Genomic DNA, 20,242 nt, shown 5'->3' with positions numbered 1-20,242 from the left:
TGATCCTTCCATCATAGGAATCGGAATAACACGAAAGTAAAAGAGTTCCCTTACAGAAGTAACTGAATGTTTACTGTACATGGATATAAGGGGAGCTTGTAAAATGTATATTGATGTCTGGCAGCTAATGGCACTGCTTAGCGTATATGCACCCACTTTGATGACTGGTGGTACATCTCCATCCCGACGACTAACGTCCATGTTAAATGATTAAACAAACCCTTGTGGTAGCTGTAGTAGTCAGCGGTGAAAGCGTAATCAAAGAAGGAGGTGTGAATGCCAGAAGAGCGTCGCATATTGGACTCAGAACTTGGTCACCATCCCGCGGCCTGTCAAAATGTGATTGAACAGCACGGCCGGACTAGAGGGAAACGCAAAGCGCGTCGTGCCGCTCCGGTAGCCCTGCCGCGACTTTTCTCGGGGCGAGCGCGTGAGCGGGGAACGCGGTGTTACAGCCAGGTGTGGCAGGCGCGCGTCGCAGAGGTAGTTTTGGTTTGAATTAGCGTGATGCTATGAGCGAGGCCGACGCTTTTACCACGCTTTGGCCAATGTCGCCACCTCGCGGTGTGTTAAGGAATTGACAAAATTGAACTTCTATTGAAAACGCGCCGAATGGAACGGACGTGTAACGCGTTGCAGGTGCTAATCGCGGAGGCCATAGTAATGACGATTTACTTTACCTTACCGCTCCTAGAGCGCAACACCACCCCACCGACCGGGAAAGTGGTAGATATAAAAGGCGCGTTTGTAAGGCCTCTTGAGTCTGTGACCGTGGCGCAGTGGATAGCGTGCCGGGCATCTGTTGTTGCGGGTCGAGCAGTCGTGGGTTCGATGCCCGGTGACGGAACCTTTTTTTCTTTGCCATCTATTCGTGTACCTTTTTTCGACGTCATTTCCGTGACGGAAATACGTCATTGAAGTCTTGGTGGACCCCGGCATAAAACACTTTCGTGTTAAAAAGAAAGTAGCGACCGCGCAACGCCGCTCGCGTGCTTGGGCTGGCTCGGAAACGTCATGCGCACGTGACCATGCATGCGCATGACGTGTTCATGCGTATGTGTCAAGTGAAGAGGGCAGGGAAGGGATTTGGCTTGCGAAGGCTGCGCGGGGCGAGTGGCAAGGGTTTGAAACTCGTCTCCTCGCATCATGGTTTCGCGCCGCTACAAATTATTGTTTTTCTCAGCTCGTATTTAACCGATGTGAAAAATTCTTGCGGCATTCTGTTCTTCATTCAGCACACAACTTCCAGCGTCTAACTAAAATTTGCTGTGTGGCCTGGTGAGGGGCCCTTTAAGGAACGTTAAGCGAAGCTTCATAGAGGCGGAAAAGATGTATTGGATATCAACGATGGAAAGAAGGCCTGCTCTGAGCAACTAGCGAAAGCGTAAAGACGAAGTAAGTAAGATTACATTTTGCAATAATTCAAGGGGAGGTGCTCTGCTGTTTGAAGTGAGGTGAGGTTGCCTTAGAAGGCGTTGTTATTAGTCGAGATTAAAACAGAGAAGAGAAATTCACATGCGTGGAGAAGGTAAGTAAACGACGGAGCATGTTTTAATTGACTGTGGAGATGTACACTGTCGTCCTTTATGAAAGAAAACACACAAGCCCGTGGCCTGCACTCCGCGGCCGCGACCTACAGCGCCATCAAGCGACAGTTGAAGAAAACACGTCCGCTTCTGGCGTCATCAATTGGCGTCATCACTAATGATTGAATCAATCGATCTGAAGCTTTATTTTCACTTCTCAGTGTGACTTGCTTGATTCCTTGCCATAATAGCAGACAGTTCCGTGTTTTCATTTTTGGCTACTCTGACTACGACAGTACTCAATGATCCTGACCTCTACGCACACATCTAATGATAGACGTGAGCGCGTTACAAGAGCTCACATGTCATGGTCCTCATCTCAACCTAAAACTGAACTGCTTATTGTTTCGTCCTCCAGAGTGATTACGACAGCTGCATTAGTGTCAACAACATCATCGATGAAGTGGTCCACCTTTCTCATTACAGCTTCCTGAGCGATAACATGCTCCACATGTCTCTTCCAGTTCTCAGCGGTTACTTGCTTAATTCCTTGCCATAGTAGAGTGTGAACGTCTTGAAGCCTAAACGTCTTGTTTGCCGCTGCTACGAAGCCCTTTACGTCACTCCAAACAAGCTCTACGGGGTCAAGCTGGCAGTGGTAGGGAGGTAGGCGCAAAACGAGGTGACCAGCAGCCTCAGCGATGCAGTCCACACGGTATCGGTCCCCGCTTGTGTGTACGTTGTCGACAAGCTTCATGAGCTCCGCCTTCACCATGTCGCTGCTCCACGGAACACCTTTTTCGGAAAGCCAGGCCTGTATGTCCTTTTTTAGACTACTCGTACGCGGCATCTCTTCCTGCTTCACAGAATCATAAGGTGCGTTATCCATGACTATAACACTGCCAGGTGGTTGTAGTGGAAGCAGCTTCTGGGAGAACCAATTTTCGTAGTGGTCCCCGTTCATTTCCTCGTGGTAGTCGCCTGAGTTTTAGGGGCGTAGCTCCTCTTAGTCTAACCATGTCACGTCTCCGTTGTCCGGCGTATCTCCCGGCAGCCGGCAGTGAACGGCAGTATCTGTCCGGTGGTGGTGGTGGTGGTGTGCGGCGTGACCACCCTTACTGTGCATGCGCATATACCTCTCCACACACACCTCCTCTCCACTCCCCCTCACCATTCCCCATGTCCTCTACCCCTCTCCCCTTTCCCTCTCCACTCACCCTCTCACTTTCCCCTCTCCCATACCCTTCTCCGCTTCCCCTCTCCACTTCCCCTCTCCCCTCCCCCTTTCCACTCTTCCTCTGAAACGCGGGCTAGACATGCCGAAATTCTCTCCTGCGCAACGCCGCGATGAGCTCGAGCGCATGCGCGTCCCCTACCCTTCTCTCTCCTCTCCTACGCTGCCCCCCTCTCGCCCGCCTGTCGACCGCGTTCCCCGCTCGCCCTGTGAGAATTAACGGCCAGGCTAGATGGAAGATACGACGCGCGTAGCGTCCCTCTTCGCGTTCCACGACGCGAGGTCGGTAGCATGCCCAACGAACGCCAACGGAACGCGATCGTGCAGGTGCTCCGGCTTCGCATCGCCTCATGGTCCTCCTACGGTCCCCCCCCCCCCCCTATCTTGCGTCGCGGCGCAGCGGCGCCGACGCAGGCAGCGTCGCGAGGCAGCGTCGCGAGGCAGCGTCGCGGCAGCGTCTTGATTGAAAAAACCGACCGCTCGCGCTGCACAACCGTTCACTGACCACCCTGTATATATAGGCACTGGATTTTGACCTCCAAGGTAGTGCGTGTGTGCGATTTCTCCTGTGCGTGATTAAACAATGAAAATTCACAGCGTACATGTAAAATTAAAGTGAGCTGCAAGTCGTCATAACTCTCATCGAACCTTTAGTATAAACGCGCCCGATCTCACGTCGGTGATGATGTACTGGGCAGAATTCACGGAAGATTCACTGTTTACCGATGAACCTCCGCAGCTTCGCCCACTCATCATCATTCACTCCGTGGATATGCTGTGATTTTTTTTCACCGACGAAAGGTCGGTCAACGCTGGTCATACGCGTAGTCGCGTGTGGGTAGACGGCACTGTCCAGTCTACGCACGAAGCCCGTCGATCTGGTTTGCCGACTGGTCTTCGAAACCCCAGTGGCAGAGGAGGTAGACTGTCACGCACTGCGGTAGCGAACATGGTTTCGTTGAAGGCGCAGCGGAAGTCTTCCAAGTTAAAAAAAATCACACATATCCACGGAGTGAATTATGATGAGTGGGCGAAGCTGCGGAGGTTCATCGGTAAACCGTGAATCTTCCGTGAATTCTGCCCAGTACATCACCGACGTGAGATCGGGCGCGTTTATACTAAAGGTTCGATGAGAGTTATGACGACTTGCAGCTCACTTTAATTTTACATGTACGCTGTGAATTTTCATTGTTTAGAAAACCATTGCTTTAGAAAACATCTGGCGTCTTTTCGTTTTGCTTTAGAAACATCTGGCGTCTTTTCGTTTTGCTTTTAGAAAACATCTGGCGTCTTTCGTTGGTTTATTTCATCAATGAACGGCGTTTTGAACAGACTTTTTATTGTTTAATCACGCACAGGAGAAATCTCACCAGGCACTACCTTGGAGGTAAACAATGGCTGCTAATGGGAATGAGAGGCAGAAGAAGTCGGATTTTAGCTAACACTTACACTTCTACTTCTACTAACGTTTCCTACTGGATCATGCCAATGGCTGCTAATGGGGAATGAGAGACAGAAGAATTCGGCTCTTAGTTACCGCGCACGCTGCGAATTTTTTATTGTTCAACAACGCACAGGAGAAATCTCCCACCGGCACCACCTTGGAGGTCAAGATCTGGTACTAGCGTTAAGACTGGTTACGCACTACGACGGGGACGAACGGGTGCCGCTTTGAGGAGCTTCGCCCCTAAAAATTGCCCTACCTGGCGTCGCAGCTCCGCTATTTGACGCAGGTACCGGCGGCGACTCTGGACAATGTGCGTCGCTTCTATGAGAAGGGCGTTCCGACAGCGTTTCTTGTACCTGAAAGGGATGCTGAAGTGGTTTTACAATTCGGTAAAACTTTGTTGTTAAAACAAGGACCAACGATATTGTCTACGATGGCGTAATTTTTTTCGCTGTTGTGGCAGCAGGAGCTTTAAAATACGCGAAAGAAAAGTTCGTCTTGCTCCCCCCAAGCAAGCGCGCCAAAAGTTTGGGTGTGGAAATGAACTAACCGGAACTACGTCATAGTCGGTAGTTTTGGCCATGGTGCCGCGTGTGTCACGGAGGTGCTCGAGTTGCCGCCACTTTACCGCAAGGTGGCAGCAGGTATATTCTGGGCCGATATCTCGGCTCCGGCGCATTTGAAAGCATGTAGCCAGCGTGCGTCGCGAGCATTTAAACTGCAATTTACATCTTTAACTTTTGAGAAAGAGATCCGCGGTGCATTTATTACATCAGATAGGCCTTGAGCAACACTGAAGAGTTGCCGTCGCTTAGAACGGACGCGCCATTAATGAAAGCATGCAACGCAACAAGCGTTGCAGCGGCGTCTCTTCCATTCTGCTTGGTCATCTTCGATAAATGCAGAGGCGTCCGTGGGTGCAAGCGTCCGAAGAGCAAGAGCGTCCCTATGCGACGCAACCAGCGTCGCGAAGTCGCAATCAGCCTTCGAGTCATGATCATGGCAATATAACGGTGGTCGTGATTAGATGATCCCACGGCTTGAGATTCGCTCTGATGCGTCGCGTTTGTTGCGCTCTGTCAAACCAACGCGCGCGACCGCATCAGTGTTTCCGCTCACTTTGTAAGCTGGAACCACGGCTGAAACCACGGTGGCTCGATCTGTGCCGCTGATGCGGCGGCCACCATGGGACGAAAGTGCTTCGCTCCAAATTGCAAATCTGGCTACAAAACGTGCAAAGAAAAGCTGTGTCTTTTCTCCGCGCCGAAAGACGAAAAGCGACTGCAGTTGTGGGGAAATGCAATTCCACGGAATGACCGCCAACTACAGTCCTCCGACATACATACGACATTGTGAAAACCAAATGCTTTTTTTTACTCTGTACACTCGCCGGTAGGAATTTTCACGCTTTCGAAAAAAAAAATAAATACGCGCGCGTCTCTTGCAATCGGCACTCTGTGACAGTCATCTCGGGACTACCCGCGCCGATTAAAAAATTTTAAGCTTCATAAAGCCTGGCGCTCTTGCTTTGGGGTCGAAGTTGGCAGACAGCCACTACAAGCTAGTGAAAGCACAAACAACCGTTTAAAGCCACAAAATTAGCTAGAGAAACCGGTTTTTACAGCACAGCGAGAGCTTGCAATGCGCGTCTTTCGGCCCAAAAACTCGTCGCGAACCTAGCGGCGCCCGCGAGCAACTCGAGCAGCACGGCGACGCGCTCGCAGCGCTCGATGGGCCACCTGTTTTATTCTACCACCGTGGTTTTGGCGGACCCGTGGCCTCCGTGACTACTTCTGGCTGCGCGCGTTGGTGGAACTGATCGCGAAGGCCATGCTTTTACAGAGCTGATGGCGCTGATGACGCGGCACAGCGAAGTTGACGTCACCGCCTTCGCTCAGCAGTTCAAGAAGCCCTGCGGCTGCAGCCGCTGTTTTTTAGGGGCGAAGCTTCTTAAGGCGGCACCCGTTCGTCCCTCGTAGTGGTCGTAGTAGTGAGTAACAAGTCTTACGCTTTGACCTCCAAGGTGGTGCCGGTGGGAGATTTCTCCTGTGCGTTGTTGAACAATAAAAAATTCGCAGCGTGCGCGTTAACTAAAAGCCGAATTCTTCTGTCTCTCATTCCCCATTAGCAGCCACTGGCATGTTGCAGTAGGAAACGTTAGTAGAAGTAGAAGTGTAAGTGTTAGCTAAAAGCCGACTTCTTCTGTCTCTCATTGCCATTAGCAGCCATTGTTTACCTCCAAGGTAGTGCCTGGTGAGATTTCTCCTGTGCGTGATTAAACAATAAAAATTTTGTTCAAAACGCCGTTGATTGATGAAATAAACCAACGAAAGACGCCAGATGTTTTGTAAAAGCAGAACGAAAGAACGCCAGATGTTTTTCTTAAAGTGTAGTAGTAGTAGGGTAGTAGTTGCATGTAGCCACCTCGCCCGATCGTCAACGGGCGAGGTGGACCGGCAACGGCGCGAGGACCCTGCCGTACGAGAGTTAAATCACACTAAAAGACATACTTTGCGGGCGATACACTCTAGTGAGCTTTCAACTTTTCGTCTTAGTGTACATGATAAAGAAATTATTTCTACGAAAAACGCAAGGCACACCTTGAGCAATATGTTTGGTTTTGGGACGCTAAATGGAACCATGAGGCGATGCGAAGCCGGAGCACTTGCACGATCGCGTTCCGTTGGCTTTCGTTGGGCATGCTACCGACCTGGCGTCGTGGAACGCGCGTCCTGTCTTCCCTCTAGCCTTGCCTTTAATTCGCACAGGGCGAGCGGGGAATGCGGTCGCTCTTTCGCTCGGGAGTGGACTTCTTCCTTGCATTTCACCGATCACAAGTGATAATGAAGGGACCACGTAAACCAACAGTACAATAAAAGTTTGATGTTTAATATATACACGATGTTTCACACTCTTTATATTATGTACTGGGCGCATTTCACGGAAGAGTTTCACGGTTTACAGATGATTCCCTCCGTAGCTTCGCCCCACTCATCATCATTCACCCCGTGGATATGCTGTGATTTTTGCCAAGAAATGCCACTTGCGTTCACTTCTGTGAACTCTTACATTGGTTTTCGAATTCAGCAAGGATCAAACATTGATTACACATTCCAAAGTCATTTCTTTTTAAAAAGTACTTCAGCTTCCCTTTAAGCCAAGCTTTTTCAGCATCCTCAGCATCGTCGTAGTGGACATGGTCGGTAGCGTGTCGTCTTTGAAACGCTGCACCACTTTGGCGATAGTTGGAATTTCGCCTTTCTCAAAAAAGCCGTGCACCACTCTTCGCAAGACGCTGAGGTCAAAATCGTCCAGCTTTTTTTTCCGATCACGGCCTTTCCCACAAGAACGCTTCTTCGGTGGTAGGACTTTGCCGGCGTCTTCCATCTCCCTTTTCCACCGATACAGCGTTTGCCCGCTAACCTGGGTCAGTTTCGCGGTCCTCTTGACAAGTGCATCCACACTTGCACTGTCCCCGCACTCGACGCGAAACCCTTCAAAAACATTTAAAGCTATCTGCTTCGCCAGCTTGGGAAAACCGCGCACATTCGAAGGATGGCTCGCTGGTCGCACAGCTTGAGAGGCATCTTGCACAGAAATAACCAACTCGGGCGACGCCATGATTCCGAAAGGCGGCGCATCACCACCTCACAACAAGCCTCCGCAGAAATGCGTCCATGCGGGCTTTCTCTTTGAATTCCACTAATGATAAAAACACTCTGCGAACTTTGAAAAAGTGAATCCTAACAATATTTTCAATTTGTGTGGGTGTAGCTTGCGAAATAGAACTGGATTGTTAAAATATTTCAGGGAGTATTTCCTGTGCTCCTACAGCCCTGATTGTACGAGAGAGCTCTACCTTTTGCTGCACTGCCAACAGTTTGGAAAGAGAGTATATAGTAATGGTACAGGTTTTCGACCTAAAGCACTTCCCTGTCGAGACATATTTCTAACAATGCCTCACACATGGCAGCACAATATCTAATGTTTGCTGTTTGCTTTATCAAAGGAGGCGTTGGCTTGATATGCTTTCCGCTAGATGGACATAGTTGTCCATTTTTGGAGCTGTTTGAAAGTTCGTGTGTGTTTTAACGGCGATGGCTGCACTAACCCGGTTTTCTTATTGCGATAGCAATTATATGGACAGTCTCGGCTGATTTTTGCCGCCGCCGTCGTCATGCACCGTATATGCATATGTTTGTGTTTATATATATATATATATATATAAGCCACAAAGACAAATAATTCAGAAAAACTTTCCGACGCGCGGAATCTAACGGGTAACTTCTCGCTTCGCAGCGCGCGGGTTTAGACGGTTAGGCCACGAACAGTACCGTCTTTCAGCCTGCTAACGGTGAGCTGTTTATATACACCATATACTTCAGCCTGCTTTCTTAGTCACCACATAGATGGCGCGAAGCACGCGCGTGAAGCGCTTTAAAGATCGTCGCCCCGCTCCTGCGAACGCCATTGCTCTTCGCCCTACAGGCCGTGGTCGCCTTCTTGCCCTTATCTCGAGGAAAGAAGGGGGCGGCCGGGGGGGGGGTGGAGCGGGGGGTTGTATGTCTTGTGTTTCCCCGCGATGTTCGCGCTGATGTCACAGGGCGTACTTCGCTCGCTGCAGCGGCCGCCTTTGCGAAAGGAGCGCGCTGTTCAAACAGAAATAAGTAGCAACTGTGACAGTTAGTTCGCGCTCGTCCTGTGTGTACCTGTTCGTTCGTCTCTTGCATCCTGCTTTATGTTTGAGCAGTGCGCTTCAAGTGTCGAGCTGTGACGCATGATAGTTCGCGCTCGTCCTGTGTGTGTTCTTTTTGTGCATCCTTTGGGCTCGAGCGACGCGCTGGCAATTTCGAGCTGCTTTCCGTTCTTCGCGTTACATTCCAATTTATTGCTATCGCATTCATTGCTTCGCCGTTGCGGCGAAACTGACTTTTGACATGAAAGTGTGTTATGCCGGGGTCCACCAAGACTTCAGTGACGTATTTCCGCCACGGAAATAGCGTCGAAAAAATTTACACGATCAGATGGCAAAGAAAGAAAAGTCCCGTCAACGGGTATGGAACCCACGACCGCTCAGTCCGCAACAACAGGTGCCGGGCACGCTATCCACTGCGCCACGGTCACAGACTCTAAAGGGTTTACGAACGCGCCTTTTATATCTACCACTCCGCCGCTCGGCGTGGTGGTGTTGCCCTCTGGGAGCGGTAAAGTAATTCGTCATTACTGTCGCCTCCGCGATTAGCACCTACAACGCGATACACGTCCGTCTCATTCGGATTTCAATTCTGCCAATGCCCCAATGCCTAAACACACCGCGAGGTGGCGATCGTAGCCCAAGCGTCGCAAAAGCGTCGGCCTCGCCCATAGCATCACGCTAATCGAAACCGAAAATAGCCCTGCGACGCGCGCCTGCCTCACCTGGCTGTAACACCGCGTTCCCCGTTGACGCGCTCGCCCCGAAAAAAATCGCGTCCGTGCTACCGGGCGGCACGACGCACTTTGCGTTTCCCTCTAGTCCGGCCGCGGTGTTCGATCACATTTTAACATGCCGCGGGGTTGCGACCAAGTTCTGCGTCGAATATGCGACGATCTTCTGGCTATCACACGCGTTCTCTGATTACGCTTTAACCGTTAACTGCTACAGCTATACAGGGGTTAGTTTAATCATTTAACATGGACGTTAGTCGTCGGGTTTTAAATGTACCTCCAATCATCAAAGTGGGTGCATCCACGTTAATCGGTGCTGTAGCTGCCAGACATTAATATACATTGTGCAAACTCTCTTATATCAATGTACAGTAAACATTCAGTTACTTCTGTAAGGGCACGCTTTACTTTCGTGTTATTCCAATTCCTATGACGAAGGGATCGACTATCTTTTGTATGCAACTGGCATTTGAATGTTTTTCGAAGCATGGCGTCGCGCAAAAAACGTAGTTTAGTGGCATCGCCAATGCGCCTACAAATCGCCGAACGGGCTCATTTTCGTCGCGACACCTGCCGAACAAAATGCGTGGAGGCTCCTTCCACTACATGGCAACGATTTAGTGTTTTTTTTCCGAAGCAGTTGCAAGTAACATCGAGGCTTTGTGCACAAGGGCGTAAGGTATTTGATGATTGAAAGTGATGATGGATTTCCCTGTGATATTACAATGTTACTGGCGCTTCACAGCATTTGGAGGTCCCGAATGGCTGTACGTAACGCTGATGTTGATGCTCGGCGAGCCAGAGAGTACTTTTGTGAGTCACTGACTTCGTTTCTTAAATTGCAAAAAAATGCAAAAACATGTACCCGATTGCGTACCTCGCATGGAATCACTGTTGCATATGAAACAATTCTAGAGAGGATGTACTCGCTTCTCACTGTCGAAAACTGTAGCCCTGCAATAAAGACAAAACCAAAAAAAAAACATTGTGGCTTTGTGGTACGACACCTGCTTGCCACGCAAACGGCCCCGGTTCGACCCTCAGTGGGACCGAAGATTTTTATTGTTTATTTTATTTGCATCTTTCTCGATTTTTTGGGTCACGGACGATTTTTCGCTCACAAGCGACGCCGACACCGACGGCAGAATTTCAGCGAAACGAGCTCTCTAACGCTATCGCGTTAAAAAAGTGGAGGGATAAGCGGGTGTAAAGCGAAGGGCAGACGCGGCATCCGGACTATGTACTTAGGCGCGCACTGCCTTGCAGACCTTGCAAAAAGATGCCTGTTGGAGCCTTTGCGCCGATCGATTCTTGTGTGGCGGCACTGATTTACAGCGTAGCAGCGCCTGTGACACTGCCTACAGGCGTTTATATACGTAAATAATTGCTTTCGTCGATCTGCAACACCGACAAGCTAAGGTTGATCCCTCGAGCTCTCTCGCACGTGTCCAACGCCGGCCGTTTCTTTTGAAACGCATATAGCGGAATTTTAATGTCCTGCAGGCCTAGCTTAAGCTGCAGGCTGGCAATTAAATTGCACGGACAAATAAGAACTGAGGTTGAAGAGCGCTTCTGCGCGCGCCGGTCATTTCCGAACCAAAGCACAGTGCGGATCCTGTTGACGAAACAAGTTCGCGTCGGTAGATCCTTTTTCTTTATTCAGATAACTGATATATCATATTAAAAATATTGTCTTGTTTACGGCATTATCAGGGCTCCCTCGCTACCTGAACAGCGCACGAAGCATTGGGAAGCCATTGCAGAACCAGTAGCTAGCACCTGAAAGGCTGCGACATGCGACTGGTTTCGTTTTCGCGCCCCACAAAACATGGCGGATTGAGCTTATGGGATTGTCGACAGATGGCGCTGTACATTTGAATATCCCCTACTCTACACCGGCCTACTCATAAAGCATAAATGTCGCAAACGAAAATTTGGCTGTCAGGTTCGCCATTGCATCACACAGGCTGCCAGAAACTGCTGCAGTACGAAGCTGAAGACGGCGAGTCAAGCGACTTCTCAAGGAAATTAACGCAACCGCTTTGATTTTGCCGCTTTAAGTCGTGCTACAGCCTTTGTGTAGTCCTTTTTGTAAGCAAACGTACAATAAAGACGTGTGGGGTCCGCTTTAAATAAATGCGCGCCCGGATCGCAGTGCGAGTGATGGTCGAGGCAGCACTCACCTTATCGACAGTGCTGTCATAACCACGGCACTAGCAGTGCGGACAAAAGTCCGCCGCTCTCCCAGAGGTGCTTCGGTGGCCTCTTTTTTCGGTTGCGGAAGCGAGGGCGAGAATGCGGTCGCGAGGAACCGGTTACGAGCCGCCGAGAGCGGAAGCGCTCTCACGGGAAGGGCGCGCTTCTCTAGCAGCCAGCACAACGCGCCAGCGGACGACATGTTGGTAACTGTGAGGCCCGCATGGCTCACATGCGCCTGACAAATGAATAAATAAAGCGCGCGACTAGTGCGCATAGTAGCCTACGCAGCCAGTTCAGCGCAGTCACCTGTTTCCCACCGCTAGACAGATCTTCTCGGATTAGTCGCTTGAGAAATACCGACCTGTTCTTTCGCGAAAATTTGAGCGTTCTTCTAGCGCGCCCTATACATCAGCGCTATGAACGGCAGCGCGCCATACTCAAAACAAATAACTGCCGGCGAGCACAAACTTGAGTAGTCGCTTGATAATCGCACACTTCGTTTCAACGTGGGTTGCGCTGGCCGCTTACGTGCGCGACCATGTTGCACGCACGTAGGAGCTACACAGTGCGTACCATTCTGCCGGTGGGTAAATACAAGAATTGCTGTCGGCGTCTGACTCGTTTATAGCAAGCAGTGACCTAAGCCCTCCGAACCTGGTCAGGCGGAAGTGGCGACGCCTATATATATACTGTACACGTTCGTTACAAGGGGAATGATATAAATAGCAAGCAGCACATTAGCTCTGCAAGCGCAGGTTAGGGGGTTAGAATGCTCCCTCGACTGTGTTTCCGAGTGTGTAATAACATCTTTAAGCGGCTAAATTTGAATCTTTCTTCGCCATAGATTGTAACCCTTACATATTAATTTTATGAAGCAAGGGAACGCTCGTGTTAAACCACCGTGTTCTAGAAGGTTTTCGCTAAGCGTGTGTATATATATATATATATATATATATATATATATATATATATATATATATATATATATATATATATATATATATATATATATATATGAAAGAAAACTAGTCACAGTGAAAAACAACATTTATTCTGAACTTTCGGCCGGGGACCGGCCTTTATCAAAGAAGGTATATATATATATATATATATATATATATATATATATATATATATATATATATATATATATATATATATATATATATATATATATATATATATATAAGTACAACTGCGACCTGAATAGGCTAGCTAACAGAATCGCGAGCAATTTGTGGCAAATCATCGTTTGGAAACCGTGCGTGTCAACAATTACTGCAAGTATCAATCTGTACATCTTACTTTGAGGGACTTTTTCCTACTATTAATTACAAGCAACTTAGAGCTATATTGGTACACAGCAAGGTCCTGCTGAAAATTCACTTTGATTAATTTGAGAGTATCTATGAGCATTGTTAACGGCGCTTTTATAATACGTGAACTCAGCTGGAGAAGCAGCCAAGCGTTGAAAAACAAGTCAGGATAAATATAGGACCGGAACGAGCGAGGAGCATTGAGTTATACAGATGAGAACAGCGAATATCTAAGGAAACTTCAAAGACAGCTTCGCCTCACTGATTCCCACATATGATCACACGTGCGTAGACTTTTTTTTGTTCTTTCTTAACATATACTCCGCCCTTTTTTGATGTAATTGTTTTTCCTTTTCTTTCGTCTTCTGGCCTGGACCGAGTAAGGTGACCGTATCGTTTCGTGTGCGGCTCTTCCAGGTCTGATGCATCAGATGGTTTTCTGAAATGGCGTGCCTGTACAGGCTTACGTAAAGGCGTGTCTGCGTCTGGCTCTCCTGAGATGAAGGCCCCTTCTGTTTGTTACTTCGGCTGTGTTCTTGTGTCACAGCAATTTGAAAACTTCGCGTGCAGGCAGGATTCTCACAGCATGGTCTGCACGCAAATTTTTGTGTGCACTGTTGAGTATGGCTCCTGCCAAGAATCGTATTGATGCGCGGATTCTCGTCAAAACTGCGCTTCAGACTGCGAGTCAGTGTGCGTATAAGGAAGCATGGACGTCGGCACGCAATGGTGTGGGGCCGTTGTGCGCACGCTCAGGAGGCTACTCTGGCCCTTCATTGAGTGCGTGTCGTGTGCACAGTGTTGGACCGATTAAGCAATGATCAGGACAAACAGGTTCTGGACCAGTGCTGCCAAATAACATAGGGCGAAGGCTTTATCCGCGCTGCCCCAGTTTCTGAGCTGCGCAGGCCTACAGCCTCGCCCGGCAGCGGTTGTTCAGTATAAGTGGCCAAGTGTTTACCTCCATTCCGTCTCCTCCGCTAACTGTCTCGGGTTAAGCCTGCCTTTCTCTCTTTGCGCCAACTCGTTGATTGCTTATATCTGATTTCAAAGCACATAGTTGTTCATTTGACCTATCGCATCGACAGATATTTAGCACCAGATGCTGCTGCTGTTGACCACGTTACGACACACATATCCCGCCCTTATTGACTTCCTTGCATCTGCCAAAGTCGTGCTCACGCTTGAGTATTCAGAAACTCTGTGAAGCAAAGGTACCTCGTGGAAAAGCCCGAACATTATGGTAGTCGCGAGGGAGGTAGTGCGTCCTGGCTTTTCAGGTGCCATTTGCACCGATGTTTAGTCCATTTCAAAGAACTGTCAATTCCAGTTGAGTTTCTTAGTAGTCAGTCAGTTAAATGTGTTAACATTTCCGGCTATCGGTGCAATATGAACAAAGCCTTACTGCACAGTTTTAAGTAAGCAAAACTTCAGCGTGCATCTCAATGGAGTACTGACACGATTTTGAGACATCGCATTTTTCGTTTCCTTGGTATGTAGTATTAACGCTGTCCGCACCCAGAGTCAGACAACACGTATAAAAATTTTTACTTTGATTTTAAAGTTTTCGTCACACAGTATCTGAAAGCCAGCGGCACCGCAATGGACATTATCCCGACCAGTCAACCCAGTTCCACTGAGTTTGCGAACTCTGCGCCCTGCGAGCAGCGTAAATCACAGAGATCGCTGTGTGGGTTGCTGGAGACAATTCAGCCATCGTTGTTTACGTGCACCACGAGCAGATGGCAGATCTGCCGCTATTACGTCACGAATTTCACTCTCCTCGTGACATCACACCGCGAAGACACGTCACTGAGAAGCCGCCCCCCTCGATATCGAAACCGAAAGTGTTTTTTTGAAGGGAGCGGTATTAGAAATATATACGATGCATTACCAGGCAGCACAATACTCTTTTAAGGGTTCTCGACACCAGTTCTTATACAGAGCAACAATACTAAAATATTTAAAATTGCGTCAGTACTCCTCTAACCATGCTCATGCAACCAAGAGCGACAAAATTTGAAACCTTATCTAAGGTCCACCGCGCAGACGCCAACCAAGCGGTGGACCTTAGATAAGGTTTCCAATTTTGTCGCTCTTGGTTTTCCGCTTTTCTTGGTTGTTATATTTGCTCGGTTTTTTAAGCACGTGTCAGGCAGATGTTGATTCATACTTTTTAACGGCTTTGGCCTTCCGTTTATTCAGTTGAAGTTTTGCGCCCGTCCTGTCCACTTCCCTTCGTCCTTGTTCTTTCGCGCAACCCTACACTATGTGTTCACCTGTGCACCAACTAGCCCAAATGAGAGCTTTACTGTTACGACGAAAATGAGCCCATTCGGTGATTTGTAGGCGCATTGGCGAGGCCATCAAACAACGTTTTTTGCGCAACGCCATGCATCGAAAAAAGCCGGGATAGTGCACCCATCGCCTCTAAAAACACACACAAACTTGCAAACAGCTCCAAGAATGGTCAGCTATGTCTATCTAGCGAAAAACATATCAAGCAAACATTAGATAATGTGCTGCCATCTGTGAGGCATTGTGAGAAACATGTCTCGACTCTAGCACAGGGAAGTGCTTTAAATCGAAAACCTGTACCACTACTATAGATCAGTGTTGCGGAATGGGCGCCTCCATTGCATTCCAATTCCATTCCGGGGAATTGGAACTTGCCGCAATTCCATTCCTTGCAATTCCTCGGAATAAAAAAAAACTTAGCCCATAACGAATGGTGATGTTTTAATATAGTTTAAGCTTAAATGTGTTAATGCTAAAATTGCGACATAGCGTATTTTTATGATGGCAAAAGTAGTGTTGAATAAGACTAAGCAGTTTTGTCACGCGTCGAGGTCGTGAATATGGAGAAAACTAACGTTTGGTTAATGGGGAACAAAACCTTCTATAGATCTGCTGGGATTAGTTGGAACAGTGCACCGCTCGGGCACCTAGTGCCTTTGCATCGAATACGGAACACTGGGCCGCACTGCTCGTAAGCACTCACGCTTGTCAAGCGCGCCTCGCAAGCATGGATGGGGTGAGGAGAACTTTCTGTGTTCGCCTGTGCGCAGGTATGCAATGTCTGAATAAGAGGCTGGGTCCGAGCTAGTTGTTACACTGACATTATGAAACCGTTAAGCGCACAAAGACGGCTTCATAATGTGTGTCGTCTTCTTGTTCCCGTCTTTTTGCGCTTAACGGTTTCATAATGCAATGTCTTCATTGTCGGAAAGGTTATTTACGTGTGTCAGGTACTTAACTGCTCGTGTGATAAAGATCAGGCTGTGCATAGAGTATTCCCCACTTTCGTGTGGGGGTATCAATGGGAATCAACGCACAGGGATAATTTGTTGCTCCCTTCAGTAACTGCTGGGATAATGCATTTCTTTGTACACTAACTTATGCCTCGGTTTGTTGTAGTCGCGTTGCTTATAAATGTACCGTGCTTCTAATCAGCCAAGCCATTTTAAAAATAATGCTTTATTGTTAAATTCGAGGCTCTGACTCAACTAATGTTTGAAGTTTGAAAAACAGCGCGTGGGCGAAAACGCGCTATATTTTCGGAAAAAAGACCTAATTCTATTCCCATTCCATTCCGTGCAAAATGCGCTTAATTCCATTCTTATTCAATTCCTCCAAGCGTTGTCCCCATTTCATTCCCATTCCATTCTGGGGCCGCGAAAATGTGGAATGATTCCGCAGTCATTCCAATTCTGGAGACTGTGGCAACTCCGCAACAATGCTATGATACATCGTGCGCGCGCGCGTGTCTATGTAACGACACCCAATAATAAGTATGCACTTAGTGGCACGCCCGTAGCCAGGGGGTGGGGGGTGGCTGGGGTTCGCCCCCCCCCCCCCCCTCCGCCACGCAATTTTGTTGACACATGGTGTTTCATCGAAAATAAATAAGGAAAATAGGCGTTTTTTTTTTTTTCAAATACTCAAGGCTCTCAGCAAGTGCCCCCCCCCCCCCCCCCCGACACAAATTCCTGGCTACGGGCCTGCTTAGTGGTTAAAGTGCGCACTAGGGGCCGGATTTCCCTACCGCGTTCAACTCTTAAAGGCGAAGCTTAAGGGTTCCTTAATTTTTTAGGCCAGTGGCGGCGGCAAAAAAAAATAGAAGGTCTTGGCTTCTCGGCTACTTTTTGGTTACTTTCTTGCTGGCTCGATTCGATCCAAATTTTATATATTCTGACGTTGCAGCCACTTGCGTTCGAGCATGCGGTGTGAAAACATGGCGGCGAAGTCGTGCTCCCAGCACTCAAAACCAAATTTGGCGCTTGTACTACCCGCGCGCGCGCGCACGCACGCACATACACACAAACACACACGTACACCCGCACACGCGCGAACACGCAATGCTTTTGGATACGTGGCTGGGACTTGGGGGGTACTGTTCAAGGGGGCCTCAATTTGCAGACCACCTATTGCTGAACGTGACTTTAAACAGCAATTGGGAGTAAGCTTTGTTAATGCTTGTCGGTGGGCTAATTGGTTTTTATGCATATTGGAAAGAAAAACAGCTCGAGAAGACAGGTACGGAGTGGGACAAAAACACGAGCGCTGACTCACAACAGTGAGTCAGCGCCTCGAGTGTGTGTCGCTTCCGTCCCTGTGTGCTCGCTCCGTTTTTCGTTTGAATACGGAAACGATCAATCGAAAACGCTCCACAAATCTGGAGCTCTACCCTCATCGATATCGCATATTCGAGTAACGGCTTGTTTTATTTCGTAGAATAAGGTACAGACTGCGCGGACTTGGTCATCACGCCAGAAATGGTTGCGAAATGGAGCACACTTTACGCCTTAATTCGACCGACTGCGATTTTGAGAACACTCATGCCGCGGTCATTTTTATTGTCGCCAGAAGGCCGTTACTTACAGTCATTGTAAGAAAAGTCACGCAAGACACATAAAGGGAGTGTTTCTGTGACAGTGCAATAAACTTCGTCATCCGGCACAAAATTAATGCTAAGGCCAGTAACTTATGCGTGAATTTCCGCAGTCTCCATTTCGGAGGGCTGTGCGTTTTTACATTTCGGCCGATAAGCCCCTTGAATTTAGCTATTTAAGTGAAAACTTGGCCGTTGTTTTCACACACGCGTGGCTACTTTTGGCTAGTCTTACAGCGCTTGGCTCAAATTGGCTACTTTTTGTCTTTGTTTTTGTCTTTTTGACCAGGCAACCCTGCTGGAGAGCGCTGCTTTGTGGCCTTTAATTTCAGCAAAACTTTTAAGTGTCTCGCATTATGGAGGGCTCGGTAAAGTCCTGCTTTCTTTTCTATACGAAATGGCATAAACAATTTCTAATCATCTGTGACTTTTCTTTTTTCAATCTATGGGATCATATGCAATGCGCCACCATCTTGCTTGAATCCAAAGCATAGCTTCTTGGAAAGGTTTTCATTCAGGCTGTGGCGATGAGTCGTTAAAACCACTTTAAGTCGTGGGCTAAAAGTCTGGTACTAGATAAAACGTAACGCGACGTAGCACGTAACAAGCCCCTCAAAAATTGCTCTGCGCGATATGTGTCAGACCCCACTCACCATGATCGAGTGGGCGTGTTCTCTCTTCAGGCGTGTCCGCGTCGGAAAGGCCTCGAATGTTCTCCATAGGGCTCCGCCAGTGGCTTATATACCCATCCGAAGAGACGCTTGCTTGGCAGGGCCGCGCTAATCGCGCCATCGCCGTTTTCCCTTTCTGTCGTCCGGCCGCTCCTCTCGGCCTTCTCGCTCTTCTTGTGCCGAGCGTCTTCCTGCGCTGCCTAAAGTCACAACAAGAAGGTTAGCCTATCAAGTGGGTCACTTTCACAGCGTAACCTTCTACAATTACCCAGACTCGTCTCGTATTCCGTACGGCTGACAGGAGAACGACTCCTGTCATCCTGCGCTTTTGTACGACAGGCATGTACAAAAAATCACCATCACACATCATGCCGGGGAACGCCCTTCCAGCACAATCCGCTGTCTGGACGGACACGCCCAACTTGTGGCCGGTAATGATTGTTTACATTTTGTTCGCATTCCTTACAACAGCCATGGCAGTAGATATGAGTAGGGCTCCCGTGAAGTCAACTTTCATGCAGCTGATAAGCCACAGAGCGGAAAGGGGAAACACAGTAGTGTTAAATACAACTAAAACCCCTTAATGACGCACATGAAGAAAAAGCAGTCATTGGAGTTTCGATGAAATTGACATAAAGGACCTGAAAACCTGGACGATGCCGTCGATGACCAAATTGTGGCGGCGAAGGAAGTAAAAAATTAAATGTCGTTAGATAATGAAAGTGGACGATTGGGCAAGTTGGAGATTCATGATCTAGCTATACTGTGCGAAAGAAAACAAGGGCGACGAAAAAGATGGCGTCCTAAAATCCCTCAAACGGTTGGAAAACGTTTAGTTCAGCCCTTCGTGAAAATTCGGTCCTTTTAGGCAAACGCTAAGGTAACGACTGGCGAAAGCTTATGTTCGGCTGCCGAGACGCTCATTAAGTTACTATGACGTTCTCAGTCGATTGCACTGTTCCTCGTCAAGCTTTCCGCACCTCACGTGGTGCTATACAACCTCCGGGAGCGGCCCACCTTTGACCAAGCGACGATGTGATGTGATGGCACCATCGATGAGGTCGTGTGTCGTGATTTTGGTACCGTTCGTATTGTCAACGCGTGACGCTGAATGTTTCAGTTCATGAGACATATAAAAGCTCTTAAAAAATGCTATCGCAGAATGAGATGGAAATCTTCATTGGTAGAACACGCGGCATACAATTCGCTGTTTGAATAGATTCCTTGACCGATGTAGAAATTGATGGTGCTAAACGAAAAAAAAAGCGACGCAATCACACTACTGACATCGCAAAGGTACGTTCTTTTCATGAGAGCTCTGAATATTGTTGGACCTTATCGCATCGACGTTCGGGACATTTAACAAATCCATACGCATTCCTAGTTACAAAAACATAATCGTACCTCCTCGCGCGATTGTGTCCGTGCGTGAGTTCGCACTGTGTAGTAAGTAGTTGTGTATCCAACATGCTGCATGTTGCCAATTTTGCAAGAGAGCAGACAAACGGTTTAAATGCTCAAGCATTCTGAG

General features: G+C 48.3%; 1 protein-coding gene across 1 annotated transcript in view; it reads right to left on the bottom strand.

Annotated features, from left to right (window-relative positions):
• The window catches only part of LOC119393121 (keratin, type I cytoskeletal 9), a 51,604-nt gene extending 32,855 nt beyond the window's left edge, over positions 1–18,749 (bottom strand). Inside the window, exon 1 of the mRNA XM_037659946.2 lies at positions 18,694–18,749. Within this exon, the coding sequence (XP_037515874.1) occupies positions 18,694–18,696 (3 nt within the window). The 5' untranslated portion in view covers positions 18,697–18,749. The remainder of the gene's footprint in view (positions 1–18,693) is intronic.
• Between the last annotated feature and the right edge of the window lie 1,493 nt (positions 18,750–20,242).

Source organism: Rhipicephalus sanguineus, chromosome 5 (genome assembly GCF_013339695.2).
Source record: "Rhipicephalus sanguineus isolate Rsan-2018 chromosome 5, BIME_Rsan_1.4, whole genome shotgun sequence".
NCBI lineage: Eukaryota > Metazoa > Arthropoda > Arachnida > Ixodida > Ixodidae > Rhipicephalus > Rhipicephalus sanguineus.
The sequence above is the reverse complement of the archived record's forward strand: the minus strand, read 5'-3'. Positions and strand labels throughout refer to the sequence as shown.